General features: G+C 36.6%; 1 protein-coding gene across 8 annotated transcripts in view; it reads left to right on the forward strand.

Annotated features, from left to right (window-relative positions):
- PTPN13 (protein tyrosine phosphatase non-receptor type 13) overlaps positions 1–18,562 on the forward strand; it is a 224,735-nt gene that overhangs the window by 154,833 nt on the left and 51,340 nt on the right. For 7 of the 8 annotated variants that reach the window (XM_082463220.1, XM_082463219.1, XM_082463217.1 and 4 more), the window contains 4 exons: positions 13,250–13,339; positions 13,898–14,005; positions 14,186–14,317; positions 15,694–16,157. In XM_082463220.1, the coding sequence (XP_082319346.1) occupies positions 13,250–13,339; positions 13,898–14,005; positions 14,186–14,317; positions 15,694–16,157 (794 nt within the window). Of the gene's footprint in view, positions 1–13,249; positions 13,340–13,897; positions 14,006–14,185; positions 14,318–15,693; positions 16,158–17,198; positions 17,331–18,562 lie in introns of all 8 variants that reach the window. The other variant, XM_082463223.1, reaches the window with a different exon arrangement.

An 18,562-nucleotide genomic window follows, 5' to 3' on the forward strand; every position in this document is an offset into this window, starting at 1 on the left:
GTAAAGTGCTTTGGGTAGTATGGCCATTTTAACAATATTAATTCTTCCAATCCAAGAGCACGGGATATCTTTCCATTTCTTTGGATCATCTTCAGTTTCCTTTATCAGTGTTTTATAGTTTTCAGAGTTAGGTCATTCACCTCCTTGGTTAAGTTTGGTCCTAGTTTATTCTTTTTGATTTGATTTTAAACAGAATTTTTTGTTTGTTTGGTTGGTTTTGGGGTTTTTTTTATTTTAACTTTCTCTTTCTGATAGTTCATTACTAGAGTATAGAAAAGCAACCGATTTCTGTGTATTAATCTTCTGTCCTGCAACTTTACTGAATTCATTTATTAGTTTTTTGGTGGAGACTTTAGGATTTTCTATTTAAAGTATCATGTCATCTGCAAATAGTGACAGTTTTACTTCTTCCCTTCCAATATATAGATGCCTTTTATTTCTTTTTTCTCTGATTGTTGTGGCTAGGACGTCACTGCTATGTTGAATAGAAGCGGCAAGAGTGGTCATCCTTGTCTTGTTCCTGAATTTACAGGAAAGGCTTTCAGCTTTTCACTGTTGAGTATGATGTTAGCTGTGAGTTTGTCATAACTGACTTTTATTATATTGAGATATGTTCCCTCTATACCAAATTTGATGAGAGTTTTTATCATGAAAGGACGTTGAATTTTGTCAAATGCTTTTTCTGTGTCTATTGAGATGATCTTGTGAATTTTATCCTTCCTTCTGCTAATGTGGTGTGTCACATTGATTGATTCGTGAAAGTTGAACAATCCCTGTGTCCCTGGAATAAATCCAACTTGATCATGATGCACAGTCCTTTTTATATATTGTTGCATTTGGTTTGCTAATATTTTGTTGAGGATTTTTGCATCTGTATTGGATGCAAATGCTATAATGGATGGTGGCCTCATAGAATGAATTTGGGAGTGTTCTGTCCTCTTCAATTTTGGGGAATACTATAGGTATAATGTCTTCTTTATATGTCTGGTAGAATTTCCCTGTGAACTGTCCAGTCCTGAACGTTTGTTTGCTGGGAGGTATTTTGTTGTTGTGGTTTTAATTATAAATTCAGTTTTACTACTACTGATCAATGTGTTCAATTTATCCACTTCTTCTTGACTCAGTCTTGGCAGGCTCTATGTTTCTAGAAGTTTGTCCATTTCTTCTAGGTTGTCCAGTTTGTTGGCATGTAACTGTAATATTCTCTTATGATTTTTTATATCTCTGTGGTATTGGTTGTAATTTCTCCTCTTTCATTTCTTATTTTGTTTATTGGTTCTTCTCTCTTTTCTTCTTGGTTAGCCTGGCTAAAGGTTTTTTTTTTTTTTTTGTAACATCTTTATTGGAGTATAATTGCTTTACAATGTTGTGTTACTTTCTGCTGTATAACAAATTGAACCAACTATATGTATACATATATCCCCATATCACCTCCCTCTTGCGTCTCCCGCCCACCCTCCCTATCCCATCCCTCTAGGTGGTCACAAAACACCGAGCTGATCTCCCTGTGCTATGCGGCTGCTTCCCACTAGCTATCTATTTTACATTTGGTTGTGTATGTATGTGCATGCTACTCTCTCACACTTCATCTCAGCTTACCCTTCCCCCTTCCCGTGTTCTCAAGTGCATTCTCTACATCTACGTCTTTATTCCTGTCCTGCCCCTAGGTTCATCAGAACCTTTTTTTTTTTTTTAAGATTCCATATATATGTGTTAGCATATGGTATTTGTTTTTCTCTTTCTGATTTACTTCACTCTGTATGACAGACTCTAGGTCCATCCACCTCACTACAATTAGTTCAAATTCGTTACTTTTTATGGCTGAGAAATATTCCATTGTATATATATGCCACATCTTCTTTATCCATTCGTCTGTCGATGGACACTTAGGTTGCTTCAGTGTCCTGGCTTTTGTAAATAGTTCTGCAATGAACATTGTACATGACTCTTTTTTTTTCTTTCTTTCTTTTCTTTTTCTTCTTTTTATTGGCTGCGTTGGGTCTTCGTTGCTGTGCACAGGTTTTCTCTAGTTGTGGCAAGCAGGGACTACTCTTTGTTGCGGTTCGCAGGCTTCTCACTGCAGTGGCTTGTCTTTGTTGTGGAGCACGGGTTCTAGGCACACAGGCTTCAGTAGTTGCGGTGCATGGGCTCAGTAGTTGTGGGTCACGGGCTCTAGAGCGCAGGCTCAGTAGTTGTGGCACACAGGCTTAGTTGCTGCATGGCATATGGGATCTTCCTGGAGCAGGGCTCAAACCTGTATCCCCTGCATTGGCAGGCAGATTCTTAACCACTGTGCCACCAGGGAAGTCCCAACATGACTTTTTTTGTTGTTGTTGTTGTTACTGGTTGGTCATTGTTTATTGGTGTTGTGGTTATCATGGAGATTACTCAGGGTAATTAAATAAAAGTATGCTAAGGGTGAGGGTGATGAGAAATGATAGGAAGTGTAGTTTATTTTATTTTTTATTTTTTATTTTTTCACACACACACACTGTATTTTATTTTTACAAGAGATAAATAGACTGACACCAAGCATTGTACATGGATGACCACAACAAAAGCAACAGTGATGGCAACATGACTATTTTTGAATTATGGTTTTCTCAAGGTATATGCCCATTAGTGGGATAGCTGGGTCATATAGTAGTCCTATTTTTGGTTTTTTAAGGAACCTCCATACTGTTCTCCATAGTCACTGTATCAATTTATATTCCCACCAACACTGCAAGAGGGTTCCCTTTTCTCCACACCCTCTCCAGCATTTATTGTTTGTAGATTTTTTGATGATGGCCATTCTGACTGGTGTGAAGTGATACCTCACTGTAGTTTTGATTTGCACTTCTCTAATGATTAGTGATGTTGAGCATCCTTTCATGTGTTTTGTTGGCAATGTGTATATCTTCTTTGGAGAAATGTCTGTTTAGGTCTTCTGCCCAGTTTTGGATTGGGATGTTTTTTATATTGAGCTGCATGAGCTGCTTGTATATTTTGGAGATTAATCCTTTGTCAGTTGCATCGTTCGCAAATATTTTCTCCCATTCTGAAGGTTGTCTTTTCATCTTTTTTATGGTTTCCTTTGCTGTGCAAAAGCTTTTAAGTTTCATTAGGTCCCATTTGTTTATTTTTGTTTTTATTTCCCTTACTCTAGGAGGTGGGTCAAAAAGGATCTTGCTGTGATTTATGTCATAGAGTGTTCTGCCTATGTTTTCCTCTGAGAGTTTTATAGTGTCAGGCCTTACATTTAGGTCCTTAATCCATTTTGAGTTTATTTTTGTATATGGTGTTAGGGAGTGTTCTAATTTCATTCCTTTACATGTAGCTGTCCAGTTTTCCCAGCACCACTTATTGAAGAGGCTGTCTTTTTTCCATTGTATATTCCTGCCTCCTTTATCAAAGATAAGGTGACCATATGTGCGCGGGTTTATCTCTGGGCTTTCTATCCTGTTCCATTGATCTATATTTCTCTTTTTGTGCCAGTACCATACTGTCTTGACTACTGTAGCTTTCTACTATAGTCTGAAGTCAGGGACCCTGATTCCTCCAGCTCCGTTTTTCTTTCTGAGGATTGCTTTGGCTATTTGGGGTCTTTTGTGTTTCCATACAAATTGTGAAATTTTTTCTTCTGGTTCTCTGAAAAATACCATTGGTAGTTTGATAGGGATTGCATTGAATCTGTAGATTGCTTTGGGTAGTATAGTCATTTTCACAATATTGATTCTTCTAGTCCAAGAACATGGTATATCTCTCCATCTGTTTGTATCATCTTTAATTTCTTTCATCAGTGTCTTATAGTTTTCTGCATACAGGTCTTTTGTCTCCCTAGGTAGGTTTATTCCTAGGTATTTTATTCTTTTTGTTGCAGTGGTAAATGGGCGTGTTTCCTTAATTTCTCTTTCAGATTTTTCATCAGTGTATAGGAATGCAAGAGATTTCTGTACATTAATTTTGTATCCTGCTACTTTACCAAATTCATTGATTAGCTCTAGTGGTTTTCTGGTAGCATCCTTAGGATTCTCTATGTATAGTATCATGTCATCTGCAAACAGTGACAGTTTTACTTCTTCTTTTCCGATTTGGATTCCTTTTTTTTCTTTTTCTTCTCTGATTGCTGTGGCTAAAAGTTCCAAAACTATGTTGAATAATAGCGGTGAGAGTGAGCAACCTTGTCTTGTTCTGATCTTAGAGGAAATGGTTTCGGTTTTTCACCATTGAGAACGATGTTGGTGGTGGGTTTTTCATATATGGCCTTTATTATGTTGAGGTAAGTTCCCTCTATGCCTACTTTCTGGAGAGTTTGTATCATAAATAGGTGTTGAATTTTGTCGAAAGCTTTCTCTCCATCTATTGAGATGATCATATTATTTTTCTCCTTCAGTTTGTTAATATGGTTTATCACATTGATTGATTTGCGTATATTGAAGAATCCTTGCATTTCTGGGATAAACCCCACTTGATCATGGTGTATGATCCTTTTAATGAGCTGTTGGATTCTGTTTGCTAGTATTTTGTTGAGGATTTTTGCATCTATGTTCATCAGTGATACTGGCCTGTAGTCTTCTTTTTTTGTGACATCTTTTTCTGGCTTTGGTATCAGGGTGATGGTGGCCTTGTAGAATGAGTTTGAGAGTGTTCCTCCCTCTGCTATATTTTGGAAGAGTTTGAGAAGGACAGGTGTTAGCTCTTCTCTAAATGTTTGATAGAATTCACCTGTGAAGCCATCTGGTCCTGGGCTTTTGTTTGTTGGAAGATTTTTAATCACAGTTTCAATTTCAGTGCTTGTGATTGGTCTGTTTATATTTTCTATTTCTTCATGGTTCAGTCTCAGAAGGTTGTGCTTTTCTAAGAATTTGTCCATTTCTTCCATGTTGTCCATTTTATTGGCCTATAGTTGCTTGTAGTAATCTCTCATGATCCTTTGTATTTCTGCAGTGTCAGTTGTTACTTCTCCTTTTTCATTTCTAATTCTTTTGATTTGAGTCTTCTCCCTTTTTTTCTTGATGAGTCTGGCTAACGGTTTATCAATTTTGTTTATCTTCTCAAAGAACCAGCTTTTAGTTTTATTGATCTTTGCTATCATTTCCTTCATTTCTTTTTCATTTATTTCTGATCTGATTTTTATGATTTCTTTCCTTCTGCTAACTTTGGGGTTTTTTTGTTCTTCTTTCTCTAATTGCTTTAGATGTAAGGTTAAGTTGTTTATTTGAGATTTTTCTTGTTTCTTGAGGTAGTATTGTGTTTGCTGTAGACTTCCCTCTTAGAACTGCTTTTGCTGCATCCCGTAGGGTTTGGGTCATCGTGTTTTCATTGTCATTTGTTTCTAGGTATTTTTTGATTTCCTCTTTGATTTCTTCAGTGATCTCTTCGTTATTGAGTAGTGTATTGTTTAGCCTCCATGTGTTTGTATTTTTTACACTGTTTTTCCTGTAATTGATATCTAGTCTCATAGCGTTGTAGTCAGAAAAGATACGTGATACAATTTCAGTTTTCTTAAATTTACCAAGGCTTAATTTGTGACCCAAGTTATGGTCTATCCTGGAGAATGTTCCACGAGCACTTGAGAAGAAAGTGTATTGTGTTGTTTTTGGATGGAATGTCCTATAAATATCAATTAATTCCATCTTGTTTAATGTGTCATTTAAAGCTTGTGTTTCCTTTTTATTTTCATTTTGGATGATCTGTCCATTGGTGAAAGTGGGGTGTAAAAGTCCCCTACTCTTATTGTGTTATTGTCAATTTCCCCTCTTATGACTGTTAATATTTGCCTTATGTATTGAGGTGCTCCTATGTTGGGTGCATAAATATTTACAATTGTTATATCTTCTTCTTGGATTGATTCCTTAATCATTATGTAGTGTCCTTCTTCATCTCTTGTAGTAGTCTTTATTTTAAAGTATGTTTTGTCTGACACGAGGATTGCTACTCCAGCTTTCTTTTGATTTCCATTTGCATGGAATATCTTGTTCTATCCCCTCACTTTCAGTCTGTATGTGTCCCTTGGTCTGAAGTGTGTCTCTTGTAGACAGCATATATACAGGTCTTGTTTTTGTATCCATTCAGTGAGCCTGTGTCTTTTGGTTGAAGCATTTAATCCATTTACATTTAAGGTAATTATCGATATGTATGTTCCTATTACCATTTTCTTAATTGTTTTGGGTTTGTTTTTGTAGCTCCTTTTCTTCTCTTTTGTTTCCTGCCTAGATAAGTTCCTTTAGCATTTGTTGTAAAGCTGGTTTAATGGTGCTGAATTCTCTTAGCTTTTGCTTGTCTGTAAAGGTTTTAATTTCTCTGAAAATTAAACAAATCAGTTGCAGACAGCAAACCCCAAGTCTACAGTTGCTCCCAAAGTCCACTGTCTCAATATTGGGATGATTCATTGTTTATTCAGGTATTCCACAGATGCAGGGCACATCAAGTTGATTGTGAGGATTTAATCCACTGCTCCTGAGGCTGCACAGAGAAATTTTCCTTTCTCTTCTTTGTTCGCACAGCTCCTGGGCTTCACCTTTGGTTTTGGGCCCACCTCTGCATGTAGGTCGCCCTCAGGCATCTGTTCCCACCCAGGCAGGACAGGGTTAAAGCAGCGGCTGATTAGGGGGCTCTGGCTTACTCATGCCCAGGGGAGGGAGGGGTATGGTAGTTATAATTGGAATTCGGGCCGAGCCTGTGGCAGCAGAGGCCAGCATGACACTGCAACAGCCTGAGGTGCACCATGTGTTCTCCCAGCCAACTTGTCCCTGGATCACAGACCCTGGCCGTGGCATGTTGCACAGGCTCCTAGGGCTGTGTGGATAGTGACCTGTGCTTGCACACAGGATTCTTGGTGGCTGCAGCAGCAGCGTTAGTGTTTCATGCCTGTCTCCGGGATCTGAGCTGATAGCCATGGCCCGTGCCCATCTCTGGAGCTTGTTTAGGCGGTGCTCTGCCTTCTGTGGGCAGACAGGGAAGAAATCCCCTCCAGTCGCGCACCCTGAAACAATGGTCTCTTGCCTCTTTGGCAGCTCCAGCCTCTTTCCCGGACTCCCTCCCGGCTAGCTGTGGCACACTAGCCCCCTTCAGGCTGTGTTCACACAGCCAGCCCCAGTCCTCTTCCTGGGATCTGACCTCCGACGCCTGAGCCTCAGCTCCCAGCTGCCACCTGCTCTGGCGGGTGAGCAGACAAGCCTCTCAGGCTGGTGAGTGCTGGTCGGCACTGATCTTCTGTGTGGGAATCTCTCTGCTTTGCCCTCTGCACCCCTGTTGCTGCGCTCTCCTCCGTGGCTCCGAAGCTTCCCACCCCCATCTCTGCCAGTGAAGGGGCTTCCTAGTGTGTGGAAACTTTTCCTCCTTCACAGCTCCCTCCCAGAGGTGCAGGTCCCATCCCTATTCTTTTGTCTCTGTTTTTTCTTTTTTCTTTTGCCCTACCCAGGTATGTGGGGAGTTTCTTGCCTTTTGGTCAGTCTCAGGTCTTCTGCCAGCATTCAGTAGGCGTTCTGTAGGAGTTGTTCCACATGTTGTTGTATTTTTGATGTATTTGTGGGGAGGAAGGTGATCTCCACGTCTTACTCCTCCACCATCTTGAAGGTCCTCCTGATGTTGGCTAGAGGTTTATCAGTTTTGTTTATCTTTCAAAAAACTAGCTCTTGGTTTCACTGATCTTTTCTATTGTTTTTTTGGTCTGTATTTTTTCTTAATTTCCTCTCTGATCTTTATTATTTCCTTCCTTCAGCTGACTTTGGGCTTTGTTCTTTTTCTGTTTCCTTTAGTTGGTAGGTTAGTTTGCTTATTTGATATTTTTCTTGTTCTTGAGGAAGGCCTGTATGACTCTAAACTTCCCTCCTAGAACTGCTTTTGCTACATCTCATAATTTTGGAGAATTGTGTTTCCATTTTCATTTGTCTTGAGGTATTTTCTGATTTCCTCTTTGATTTCTTCATTGACCCATTGGTTTTTTCAGTAGCACGTTGTTTAGTCTCCACATGTTTGTTCTTTTCCCATTTTTCTTTCTGTAATTGATTTCTAGTTTCATACCATTGTGGTAGGTCTAAATGCTTGACATAATTTCTGTCGTCTTAAATTTGTTGGGACTTGTTTTGTTGAGACTTTATCTATCCTGGAGAATGTTCCATGTGTACTTGAAAAGAATATGTATTTTGCTGTTTTGGGATGGAATTTCCTGTAGATATCTGTTAAATCCAGCTGGCCTGTTGTATCATGTAAGACTACTGTTGGCTTATTGATTTCCTGTCTGGATGATCTGTCCATTGATGTCAGTGGGGTATTAAAGTCCTCCAACCATCCAAGGGGGCTCATGTCCACTTTGCAGGACCCCAGGACTAGAGCACCCAGTCTGCGGCTCTCACCGCTTACTCCCCAAAGCTGGTCTCTGCCCATGTATTTTTCCTTTTCCTCTGAGTCCTCTTCCAGGGGCACAGGTCCTGACCTGATCATTTTTGTTTCCTTCCTACCTGACTACATGTGAGTCTTTCTTACAGCCTTGGTTGTACAGGAGTCTTTCTGCCAGTTTCTAGTGAGAATTGTTCCACACGTGGACTTATTTTGATGTATTCGTTGGGGTGGGGGTGAGTTCCATTTCTTCTTAGTCCACCATCGTGATCAACCCCTCTAATATTCCTTATTAAGAGAGTCAAAAAGTAAAAACATTTTTAAAATGTGTAGAACTTATGCAAGGCTTGTGTAAAATTGGTTTGCAGTTTTTCTTGTTTTATTATAATTCAGGAATACTGTACAATTGAAAAGTAACTTTTAGCTGGATTTGTCACCTTCCTTCCTGTTCAAACCACAAAATGGGGTCAAACACCAAACTCTTAACAAAATCAAAATGCAAAAAGCAAAAAAACTCATGTGAAAAAGCTTATTCTGGTGCAAAGTAACTTGTACGGACAGTTAAGTAAACTTTTTCCCCAATATTAGAACTGATTATTGTCTTTATGAACATTCTTAATTTGTAGTAATAAAATGTTGTATAGAAGATTAGTTTTTAGTCAGATGTCAAGGACCAGTGTAACTTTAAATGCTAGGGGGTTTTTTTTCACCTAAAGTTTAATTAGAATAAATACAAAGTTGAAAATTATAATAAAAAATAAAAGTCCAAAGTGCTCACAAAGGATTCAACAGATATGAGAATTAACCAGAAACAAAAGATAGTCAAATAAATTGAGAACTGAAAGGAACTAAAAAGTTTATCTAAACCAAACCTTTCCATTCTATGAATGAGTTAAATGAGTCCCAGAAATGTTATATGGCTCAAGTTCACGCAGCTAATTCATGCTAGCACAGAAATAAAACACCAAATTTCCATTATGATCCTCCTTACGTACCACCTGAGCAGTTAGTGTATTAAGTAATATAACAATGAAAAATACCTCTCTTTGTTTTTATACCAATGTGGTGTTACTGACCCATCATCCCCGAGTTTGAATTGGGTCTTTTTCCCTAGAGTGAGCGATGAATTTATCCAGAGCCTCCTCTGCCTATATAGTCCAGTTCCTCTTAGAATCAGTGGCATGGAGCTGCCTGATAGTTGACAAGGGTGTAGATCTATAACCAAGAAAATGAATTTTTCTTGCAAAAAGATTGTTGACTCACTTAAATTGATTATATGACTTTGCCCTTATCAGAAACATGCTTTTACTAGGAAATTCAAATAGTTTACTCGTAGATGTATCTATCACTAGTATCCACAGTTATTCTAGTTGGGGACTGAATATGTCCACATGAACCTTGTGAGAGATGAGAAAGGCAACATTGGAACAACAATCTCAAATGCAGAGAGGGTGTACATTTAATTTCTAAATTACACATTTATCAATTATTCTTAAGATATTTCCCAGGTAAACATTATTGGGAATGACACCAGCATGTATTAATTAAAGAAATGGAAATTTCTATTTGAGCCTCTTTTACACGTTAAAATATCTGCAGAATTTGCTGTGGTCATAAAGTATATTAATGGGAAAAGAAAATTCTTTTAAAGATGTAAAAATATGTATTCCTTGAATATTAATGCTTGTTTCCATACAGTAATTAAAATAACTCAGAAATGTCTTGGTACTTGAAATATCTAGCTCCTCACTTTCAATGATTCATAAATTCTACTTAATCCTCATTGAATTCTATATCTTTAAATTTAGTTGGGTTCTTATGTACTGTATACCCTCAGATACTTCCTTCTCTTTTTTTTTATTTTTAGCCAAAGGGAAAGTATTTTGAACATCTATGTGAATATAATACCAGAAAAATAGAAACTCAACATGTGCATAGTAGTGTCTAGTAACATGTGGGTCTACACCAACATCCTTCCTTCCTCTATCCCCACATTAATAAGTCACTTTATATCAGGGTGGCAGAAGGGAGGATTCCCTATTAAAAAGAGTAGGTTAGCAAAGCTTCCCTTTCCAAAATAATATTCAGCTCCACCCGACTCAAACCTTGTACTCCAGCCAAGCTGAACTGTGACGTTTTTGCAGAACCTTTTCTGCCTTTTTTCCATCTCAGCTTTTGTTAATGCCTTACTTGTTGTGTATAACCATCTCCCTAATCCACTTATTAAAACTCTACCTCATGTCCTTGAAGTGTTCTTTATTTCTGGCAAGAAGAAACCTCTCCTCTCTTACAGCTCTGACTCATGCCTTCATAATACAACTGTTTCTCTGAAGTCTTAACATTCTGTTTATCAGTCAGACTAAATCTTTGCTCTTCTAGCCTGATCTGATTGCGCTTACATTTATTATGCTAGCAGCTTTCATATTATCTCTTTTTATTTTCCCCAATTGCCTAATGTGGGACTTTCACAGGAAAATTATTCAGCAAACATCTGAAAGGTGAAAGTATAATTGAATGAATTAATATTCAAATCTCACTGATGAGTCCTTGAAAACAGAGAGCCTAATCTATTACTTCTAGTTAGGGAAATAAATAACATAAAATATTGCACATTTTGTGTGTGTGTGGGTCTATACACATATTCCAATATTGTTTACCTGGGAAATGTGTTAATATACATACACACACACACACATACATTTATTAGCCAAATAAGTAACATAAATAACCAATCTTGTTTTTATTCTTTGAATCAATACCTTTGACTTGTAACAGATACTCCTTAGGAACATTCAGAATATTGATCACTTTTATAATTGAAGGCAGAAACACTGTCTAAAGCAGATGGACTCTGTCTTCAGAATGGTGATAAAAGTTTACATTTAATACCTAACATGACCTCATCCCTTATTTGTTTTATTTTATGGGTTCATTCTGTTGTATTTTTTATTTGGTTCTGGCTGAAAATTAGACCTAATTGTCTATTTTAGGCTAAAAGTATCTTGGATACCTAAATAATATTAAGTTAGGCAATAACTAATTCATGAACTTTATGCTTGTTTGTATAAACCAAATAAGGCTCTTCACACCATTGTCCAGTGATCTTTTTTTTTGGAATCTCGTTAATTAATTAGAAATACTGAACTACTACTACTATTGATTATAACTAAGTTTATAACTAAGTTTTGGTCAAAAAGAAACAACAGAATAGGGACGTGTATACTACAGGGAGCTAGCAAACTTGCACTAGTGCTTGATGTTTAAGGGACAAGGTTAATTGACTCCAGAGAGCAAATGGTTGTTATTGTTTTCTGAAATTAATGGAGTTTATTTCTAGAATATGAAGTATCACATTTTCATCATTTAAGCATTAATATATGTTGTGTAACAAAGTTACTATTTATAACATTAATACAATTTTAAATCCATGGGTAGTCATATGTTGGCAGATAATCTCTAGTTTTCAAAAAGCTTCAATATGCTTAAGAACTATATAGAGGTGAATTTGCAGATTTAGTTTAAACAAATATCTTTCTGAGTGTGTTGAACTCATTTACCACCACGTCACACACAGACCAGTGTAAACTATTAAATTACAGTTGATGTTAAGAAGTGTATTAATTTGCTAGAGCTGCCATAACAAGATCCCACAGATTGGGTGCCTTAAACAACATAAATTTATGTTCTCACAGTTCTGGAGGCTAGAAGTCTGAGATCAAGATGTCAGCAGCATTGATTTCTTCTGAGACCTCTCTCCTTGGCTTTGTAGGTGGAGCTATTCCTCTTTCTTCACATGGTCTTCCCTCTGTGCACACACACATCTGTATCCAAATTCCCTCTTCTTATAAGGATATCAGTCATATTGGATTAGGCCACCCTAAAGACCTCATTTTAACTTACCTTTTTAAAAACCTATCTCCAAATATGGTTAAATTCTGAGGTACTAGGAGTTAGGGTTTCAACATATTTATTTGGAGGAAAGGGAGGAGCAACACATTTCAGCCCATAACAAGAAGTGTGTGTATGTGTGTGTGTTTTCATATGCTCTGATTATTAAGTAAATGAAGTAATTTTATTAAGATGACAGTTAAGTGGTATATTTATTGGTTTTATTTAGGAGATATTTGTGAATGATCAGCTTACTTTAAAAAAAAAAACCCAAGTAGAAATAAGAAAAAGTAAATTTTAGTTCTGATGCCAACATTCACTCAATGTATTTAGCTAGCATTTATCAAGTACTTAAGGCATTTTGCTGGCCAGTGATACTAGCTGATAATGTTGAGCAAGTCATGAACTATTATTCCTCATCTGCAAAACAATGATTAGAAATCTCTTTGCTTACCTCATGAGATTGTTCCACAAATAAAATAAGAAACGGAAGTCCTTTGAGAATGTGCCAGCCAAGTCCTCATTAATGGGATTTAAAAGAATAAATCCTGTTTCTTCGTGCTGCTCTTTTACCCTAGAACTTACATGAATGTTTTACACATTATAAGTAGAAATGCCAACCACTTATTAGTGGGAAATTCTTAACATATTGAGCATTATCAAATTCAGGAAGTCAGCTGTCATATAACAGAAAGACATGAAGTCTGACAACCTAAGTTTAAGGTTCACCTCTTGCCTGTACTAGCTGATTAAACCTGCTCAAATCATTTAACCTCTTGAGATCTATTTATGCATTTGTAACTGAAATATATCAATACTTATTTCACAGGGAACCATTTATAAGGAATAAATGTGATAACATAATCATTTGGTAAACTATAACTCACTATCAACATATAAGATAATGGTATATTATTTAAAATATGATTTTAAAGTGACTGAGCAATCTGTTAGTGAGCTTTATTTAAATTAGAACAAGCAGTCTCAATACCCAAGCATGTTATGTTTATTTTATCTTAAAATTGTACATTTCCAATAGATGTGCTACACAAAAGATGGAGCATGGTATCTTCACCAGAAAGGGAGATCACCCTGGTTAACCTGAAAAAAGATACAAAGTATGGCTTAGGTAAGTCACTGAGATTCTTAAAGATCTGTGAAATTCAAAGAGAAAAAGTCAGTTGCATAGCATTGGCATTGAGGCCCCAGCCCACTTCTGCCTACCTGCATCCCCTTTACCCAACCTGCCCAGTCAGGAAATGTCAAAGATGAAATGCTTACAAGCAATATTTCCACCAAATTTAAGTCCCATCTCACATGTGTTACCTATTAAATCATATTTGATATGAGACTCTACACTTCTATTTGTCACGCAGGCTAACCATTAGTCCTTGAAAGCACCAGTATCATGAAGATCCTTTTATTTTTATTTCTATTTATTTTTTATTGAGATATAGTTGATTTATAATATCATGTAAGTTTCAGGTGTACAACATAGTGATTCACAATTTTTAAAGGTTATACTCCATTTATAGTTATTATAAAATATTGGCTATATTCCTGTGCTATATAATATATTCTTGTAGCTTATTTATTTTATACATAGTAGTTCGTACCTCTTAATCCCCTACCCCTCCCTATCTTGCCCCTCCCCATGAAGATCTTTTTAAAATGTGCTATTTCACAGGATTTCAAATTATTGGTGGAGAAAAGATGGGAAGACTGGATCTAGGTATATTTATTAGTTCAATCACCCCTGGAGGACCAGCTGACTTGGATGGATGCTTAAAGCCAGGTATTTATTTTTAGGTAATTTAGGTAATGTCCTAAGTACTTAACTGACAGGCATGAATTTGCACAGATGGCAAAAGTAGAACTTGGGCAAAACAAAAATAATGAGGGGCAGGTAACATTTCTAAGATTTAGCATGAATTTCTCTTTGATATAGAAAATATTGGATTGTCTCTTTTTACAGGAGACCGTTTGATATCTGTGAATAGTGTGAGTCTGGAGGGGGTCAGCCACCATGCTGCAATTGAAATTTTGCAAAATGCACCTGAAGACGTGACACTTGTTATCTCTCAGCCAAAAGAAAAGATATCCAAAGGTAATGTTCTGAATGTCTCTTAGCTGTGTGTTCTGTTTCATTTTCCACAAAAATTTCAATACCTTGAACAATAAATTAGATTTAAACTTATTTCCTTTCTGGAAATTTAATATGTGTAGTTCTGATTGCTTTAATTTTATGCATCAGTATAACTTTTTCATTCATCACTTCTAAGATGTTCTGTCTTATTCCTCTTTAGTAATACATGCATAAAAATGGATTTGTTGTGCAAAATCAATATCACTTAATTAAATTCTGAGTACTCGGTGTGTTCCATCACTTCTTAGGCCAAATCAGAAGTAAAATTCTTAATCATTGCCTAATTAATATAGTTATATAACAGTTACCTATGAAGTCCTGTCGTGAACCCGATTATAAAAGGAAAAGGATACCAACACGCCAGAAATGTAGAAGCAAGACCATATCATTTTGTCTCATAATCCCTGCCATTAGCATGCTGTGACAAAAAAGGCACTTGACAAAGATCAGATGACTTGAGTTTAAGCCATACCTGAGCCACTTATTAGCTGTATGACTTAAGTCCTCTTGAGCTATGGTTGTTTTTCTTTCTTTAAAGCAGATACAGTGACCTGGCCCTGCCTTGTCTGTCTTGCACAGAGTGGTCACGAGGATCAAGTGGTGGGGCAACGTTAGAAAGCAGCACACACAGCACGTGCAGTGAGCAGTGGGAAGGGCTCAGAGTTCAGGGGCAGATTCTGTCTCACTGCTTAACACTGTATACTTCTTACTGACTTTTAGGAATTCTTTGTATATTATTTAAGTTTTCCTTGATTTCGCTTGCCATGTAAGACTTTTCATTTCTAATGAACTCGCATCTGTAATTCTTTTACGCATGTCACCTGTGGATTGTGTCTTAGGAAAGCTTTCCTAAGTGGCTTTTTGAAAGAACTATGTATGTAAGGAATTTGGAGTTGCCTTCCTTGATAATTACTTGGAGTCCAAAAAATGCAGTCTGATAGGACGATATAAAACAAGTAAATATATAACCATTAAATAAGGATCAAGGATTTTTGGAGACTCAAGTTATCTCTAGTTAGGGAATTGAGAAAGTCTTCACAGGGGAGACTCACTAGAAATAGGGCTTGGAGAATGGAAATGAGGAGTTAAGGCAAAGGGGGTCCACGTTTCCATAGAAGCTGCGGAAAGAGAGACCCAAAGAGGAAGCAAAGGAAACAGAAAGCATCTGCTACATTTGTTGAGTCCTTGTCATGGTTCCAAGCCCTGGCTCAGGTGTCGTACATGTGTTATCCTGTGTAAAATCCTCCCAACAATTACCAGGGAACATTGTGCATGTATGTAAGCACAAACATGTGTCACTAACCTGTTATCCTCATTGACGAATTTTGACTTTTCAGTGCCTTCTACTCCTGTGCACATTGGCATTGGCATGAAAAACTACATGAAGAAAGCTTCCTACATGCAAGACAGTGCTGTAAATTCTTCTGAGGATCACTGCTGGCCACGTGGCACCCCAAAGCACATCTCAGATAGCTCATTTGGGCTGTCTGGGGGCCTGCGGGAGGGAAGCCTGAGTTCTCAAGATTCCAGGACTGAGAGTGCCAGCTTGTCCCAGAGCCAGGTCAATGGTTTCTTTGTCAGCCATGTAGGTGACCGAAGCAGGCAGGAATCACAGCACGGCAGCCCTTCCCCATCTGTGATATCCAAAGCCATTGAGAAAAAAGGGACTTCTACTGACAGTAACCAAAGCAAAGCTAAAAAAGCAGGCATTTATGATGCAACAGATTACTCTGACCGTGGAGATTCAGACATGGATGAAGCCACTTATTCCAGCAGTCAGGATCATCAAACGCCAAAAAAGGCATTGTTTAATTTGAATCTTTGTTTTTTTCACTTAACAAAGCAAACAACAGCAAATATATTGCGGAGCAGAATAATCTACTGTAAACTGAGTACATTGTTCTGGAAAGGAGAAATAGTTTATATATTACGCTACTAACTGCTACTGCATTTGATGCTAACTTGCAGAGAAATTAGCAACTTTGAATACTAACTCCAAAATGGCTGTCATTCTGGGAACTTGCTACGTGATTACACAAAGGAATGAATAATCAGATTATGATTGTTTTCTATAAATTGTTTATCTCTTGATATTTATATTAATAAGAGAATTTAATATCTGAAAAAATTGTTCCTAAATAGTTCATATAATGGACAGTTGACTTTACTATTGATAGCCTAAATTATTCTGAAGTTCTGAATGTACGATAATAAGAGCAACAATATAGAAAATTGTTCATTTCCTAGAAATTTTAGAAATGATATAAATTTATACTCATATTCACAAGCGGGTTCAGAAAAGAACCTTAAGCCCTTTGTTCACTGAAAAACATTCCTCTTAATGTCTCTAACATTCCTCGTAAGAGAGTTATGTCCTTATCAACTGGGCTTAGCTGTTGTGTCTGTTTATAGTGGATTTGTAAACATTAGCAAAGTAAACATGAGGCCTACTCATCTTAAAGGCCCAAGTTAAAAGCTACTGCTTGATATGTATTGTTTTTTAAATGAAATGGAAATACTTTCTAAATTTGAGTGTATAAAAAACATTGGATAAGGATTATGTAAAAGCCAGGTTTGAAGTGGGTTCTGGGCTTCCCTCTGCCATATCTGTTTGACCTGAAGAAAGCCCTTTAATCTCTAGACCTCAATTTCCTCAACCATAAACTATGAAGGCATTGGATTAGATGATCCCTAGGATCTCTTCCAAACTTCATGATCTTCAGATCTACTCTGTCCCTTAATATCTTACTTTTTCTTAATTTTTAAAAACAACACATATTGATCTTCCATTAATAATGCAGTTTGACTCTAACAAGAAATCCTTTTGTTTTTCTTTGTTAAGGAATGTTCCTCCTCAATGAATACATCCAACAAAATGAATTTTAAAACTTTTCCTTCATCACCTCCTAAACCTGGAGATATCTTTGAGGTTGAACTGGCTAAAAATGAAAACAGCTTGGGGATAAGTGTCACGGTACTGTTTGACAAGGTTTTCAAATGTTTTCTCTTCTCCATTTCCAGCAGCCTATTGTATGTCAATTTACTAATTGAATTATTTTGCTTCAAAAGGGAAACTTGTCAAATATTTCCAAAATTAAAAATGTAATTATATCTTAAGACTTCTTTTAAAAAACTTGAGTGTGCTACTCACTTTTTCCTGTGGTTTAAAAGAAATAGACAAATGCTGTTTTCCCCCATAGATCTCATACTTGCTTAATCTGAATACCAGACTTGAAAAATATAAAATTAATAAGTATGTTTTGTATACATTTGACGTCTTCTGCATTAGCGTGGAATAATACATTTTAACCTACATTATAAATAATTAAAGTCTAATAAATATTTATATGGCCTTTCACTTCATAATACATCTTAACATGTAATTATGATTAGTATCTTAATATTAGAAGTTCCCAAGAATATATGTAGTACTTTTAAAGTAGTTAAAATATGAGCATAGGCTATTTGATGAAATTACTTTAGAATTCTATTAATGAATACACTGTACCCTAAGTGTAACATTATCATTTATGGCATTTGAAGGATATTGTTAGTTATGAAAAGCCATTTAGAAGTAAGGTAGAAATAGCATGCTTAACATATAGAGATCAAAAAGAAAACCCACTTTTCTTTCAGTTTTAACAATACTGTAACCCTTTCCCCCTTGTTCGTAACTTCTTTGGAATTTTATTATCTTCCTATTGTGAAGGGAAATAAAAGCTAAATATCCACAAGAGATGGAGAATCTACTCATTAGATCTCATCTACACTGTAACAAAACTTCTATACCAACACCTTTTAAAATGAAAAGAAAATTTTCCCTTGATTCATGAGATTTGCTTTCAGATTAGCAAATATGATCTGAAGTATATTATTCTATATGCTGTTTTTTCTGACAGTTATAGTCTCACACTAATTTTGCATGGATGGATTTTTGCTTGCTGCTTGTGGGTAATGCATGGTATAGACTTATAAAAGGAAGAGCAACTCCTCATACAGTCAAGATCTGGCATGTTGTTATTTTCTGAATAAAGAATTTTTCTAAAAAAGTAACTGCTTTAACATTTGGAAAACTTACTAGAAATATTCTTGGGTATTGAAGTCATTGCACGTGCTGATGTGATGCTGTTGCTTTGGCCGATGCATTGAATGCTTTCTATGTCTCAGATTTGAAAGATAGAGTGGGAAATTTTTCGTATTACAAAA

The sequence above is a fragment of the Balaenoptera physalus genome (assembly GCF_965194825.1).
Source record: "Balaenoptera physalus genome assembly, chromosome: 5".
NCBI lineage: Eukaryota > Metazoa > Chordata > Mammalia > Artiodactyla > Balaenopteridae > Balaenoptera > Balaenoptera physalus.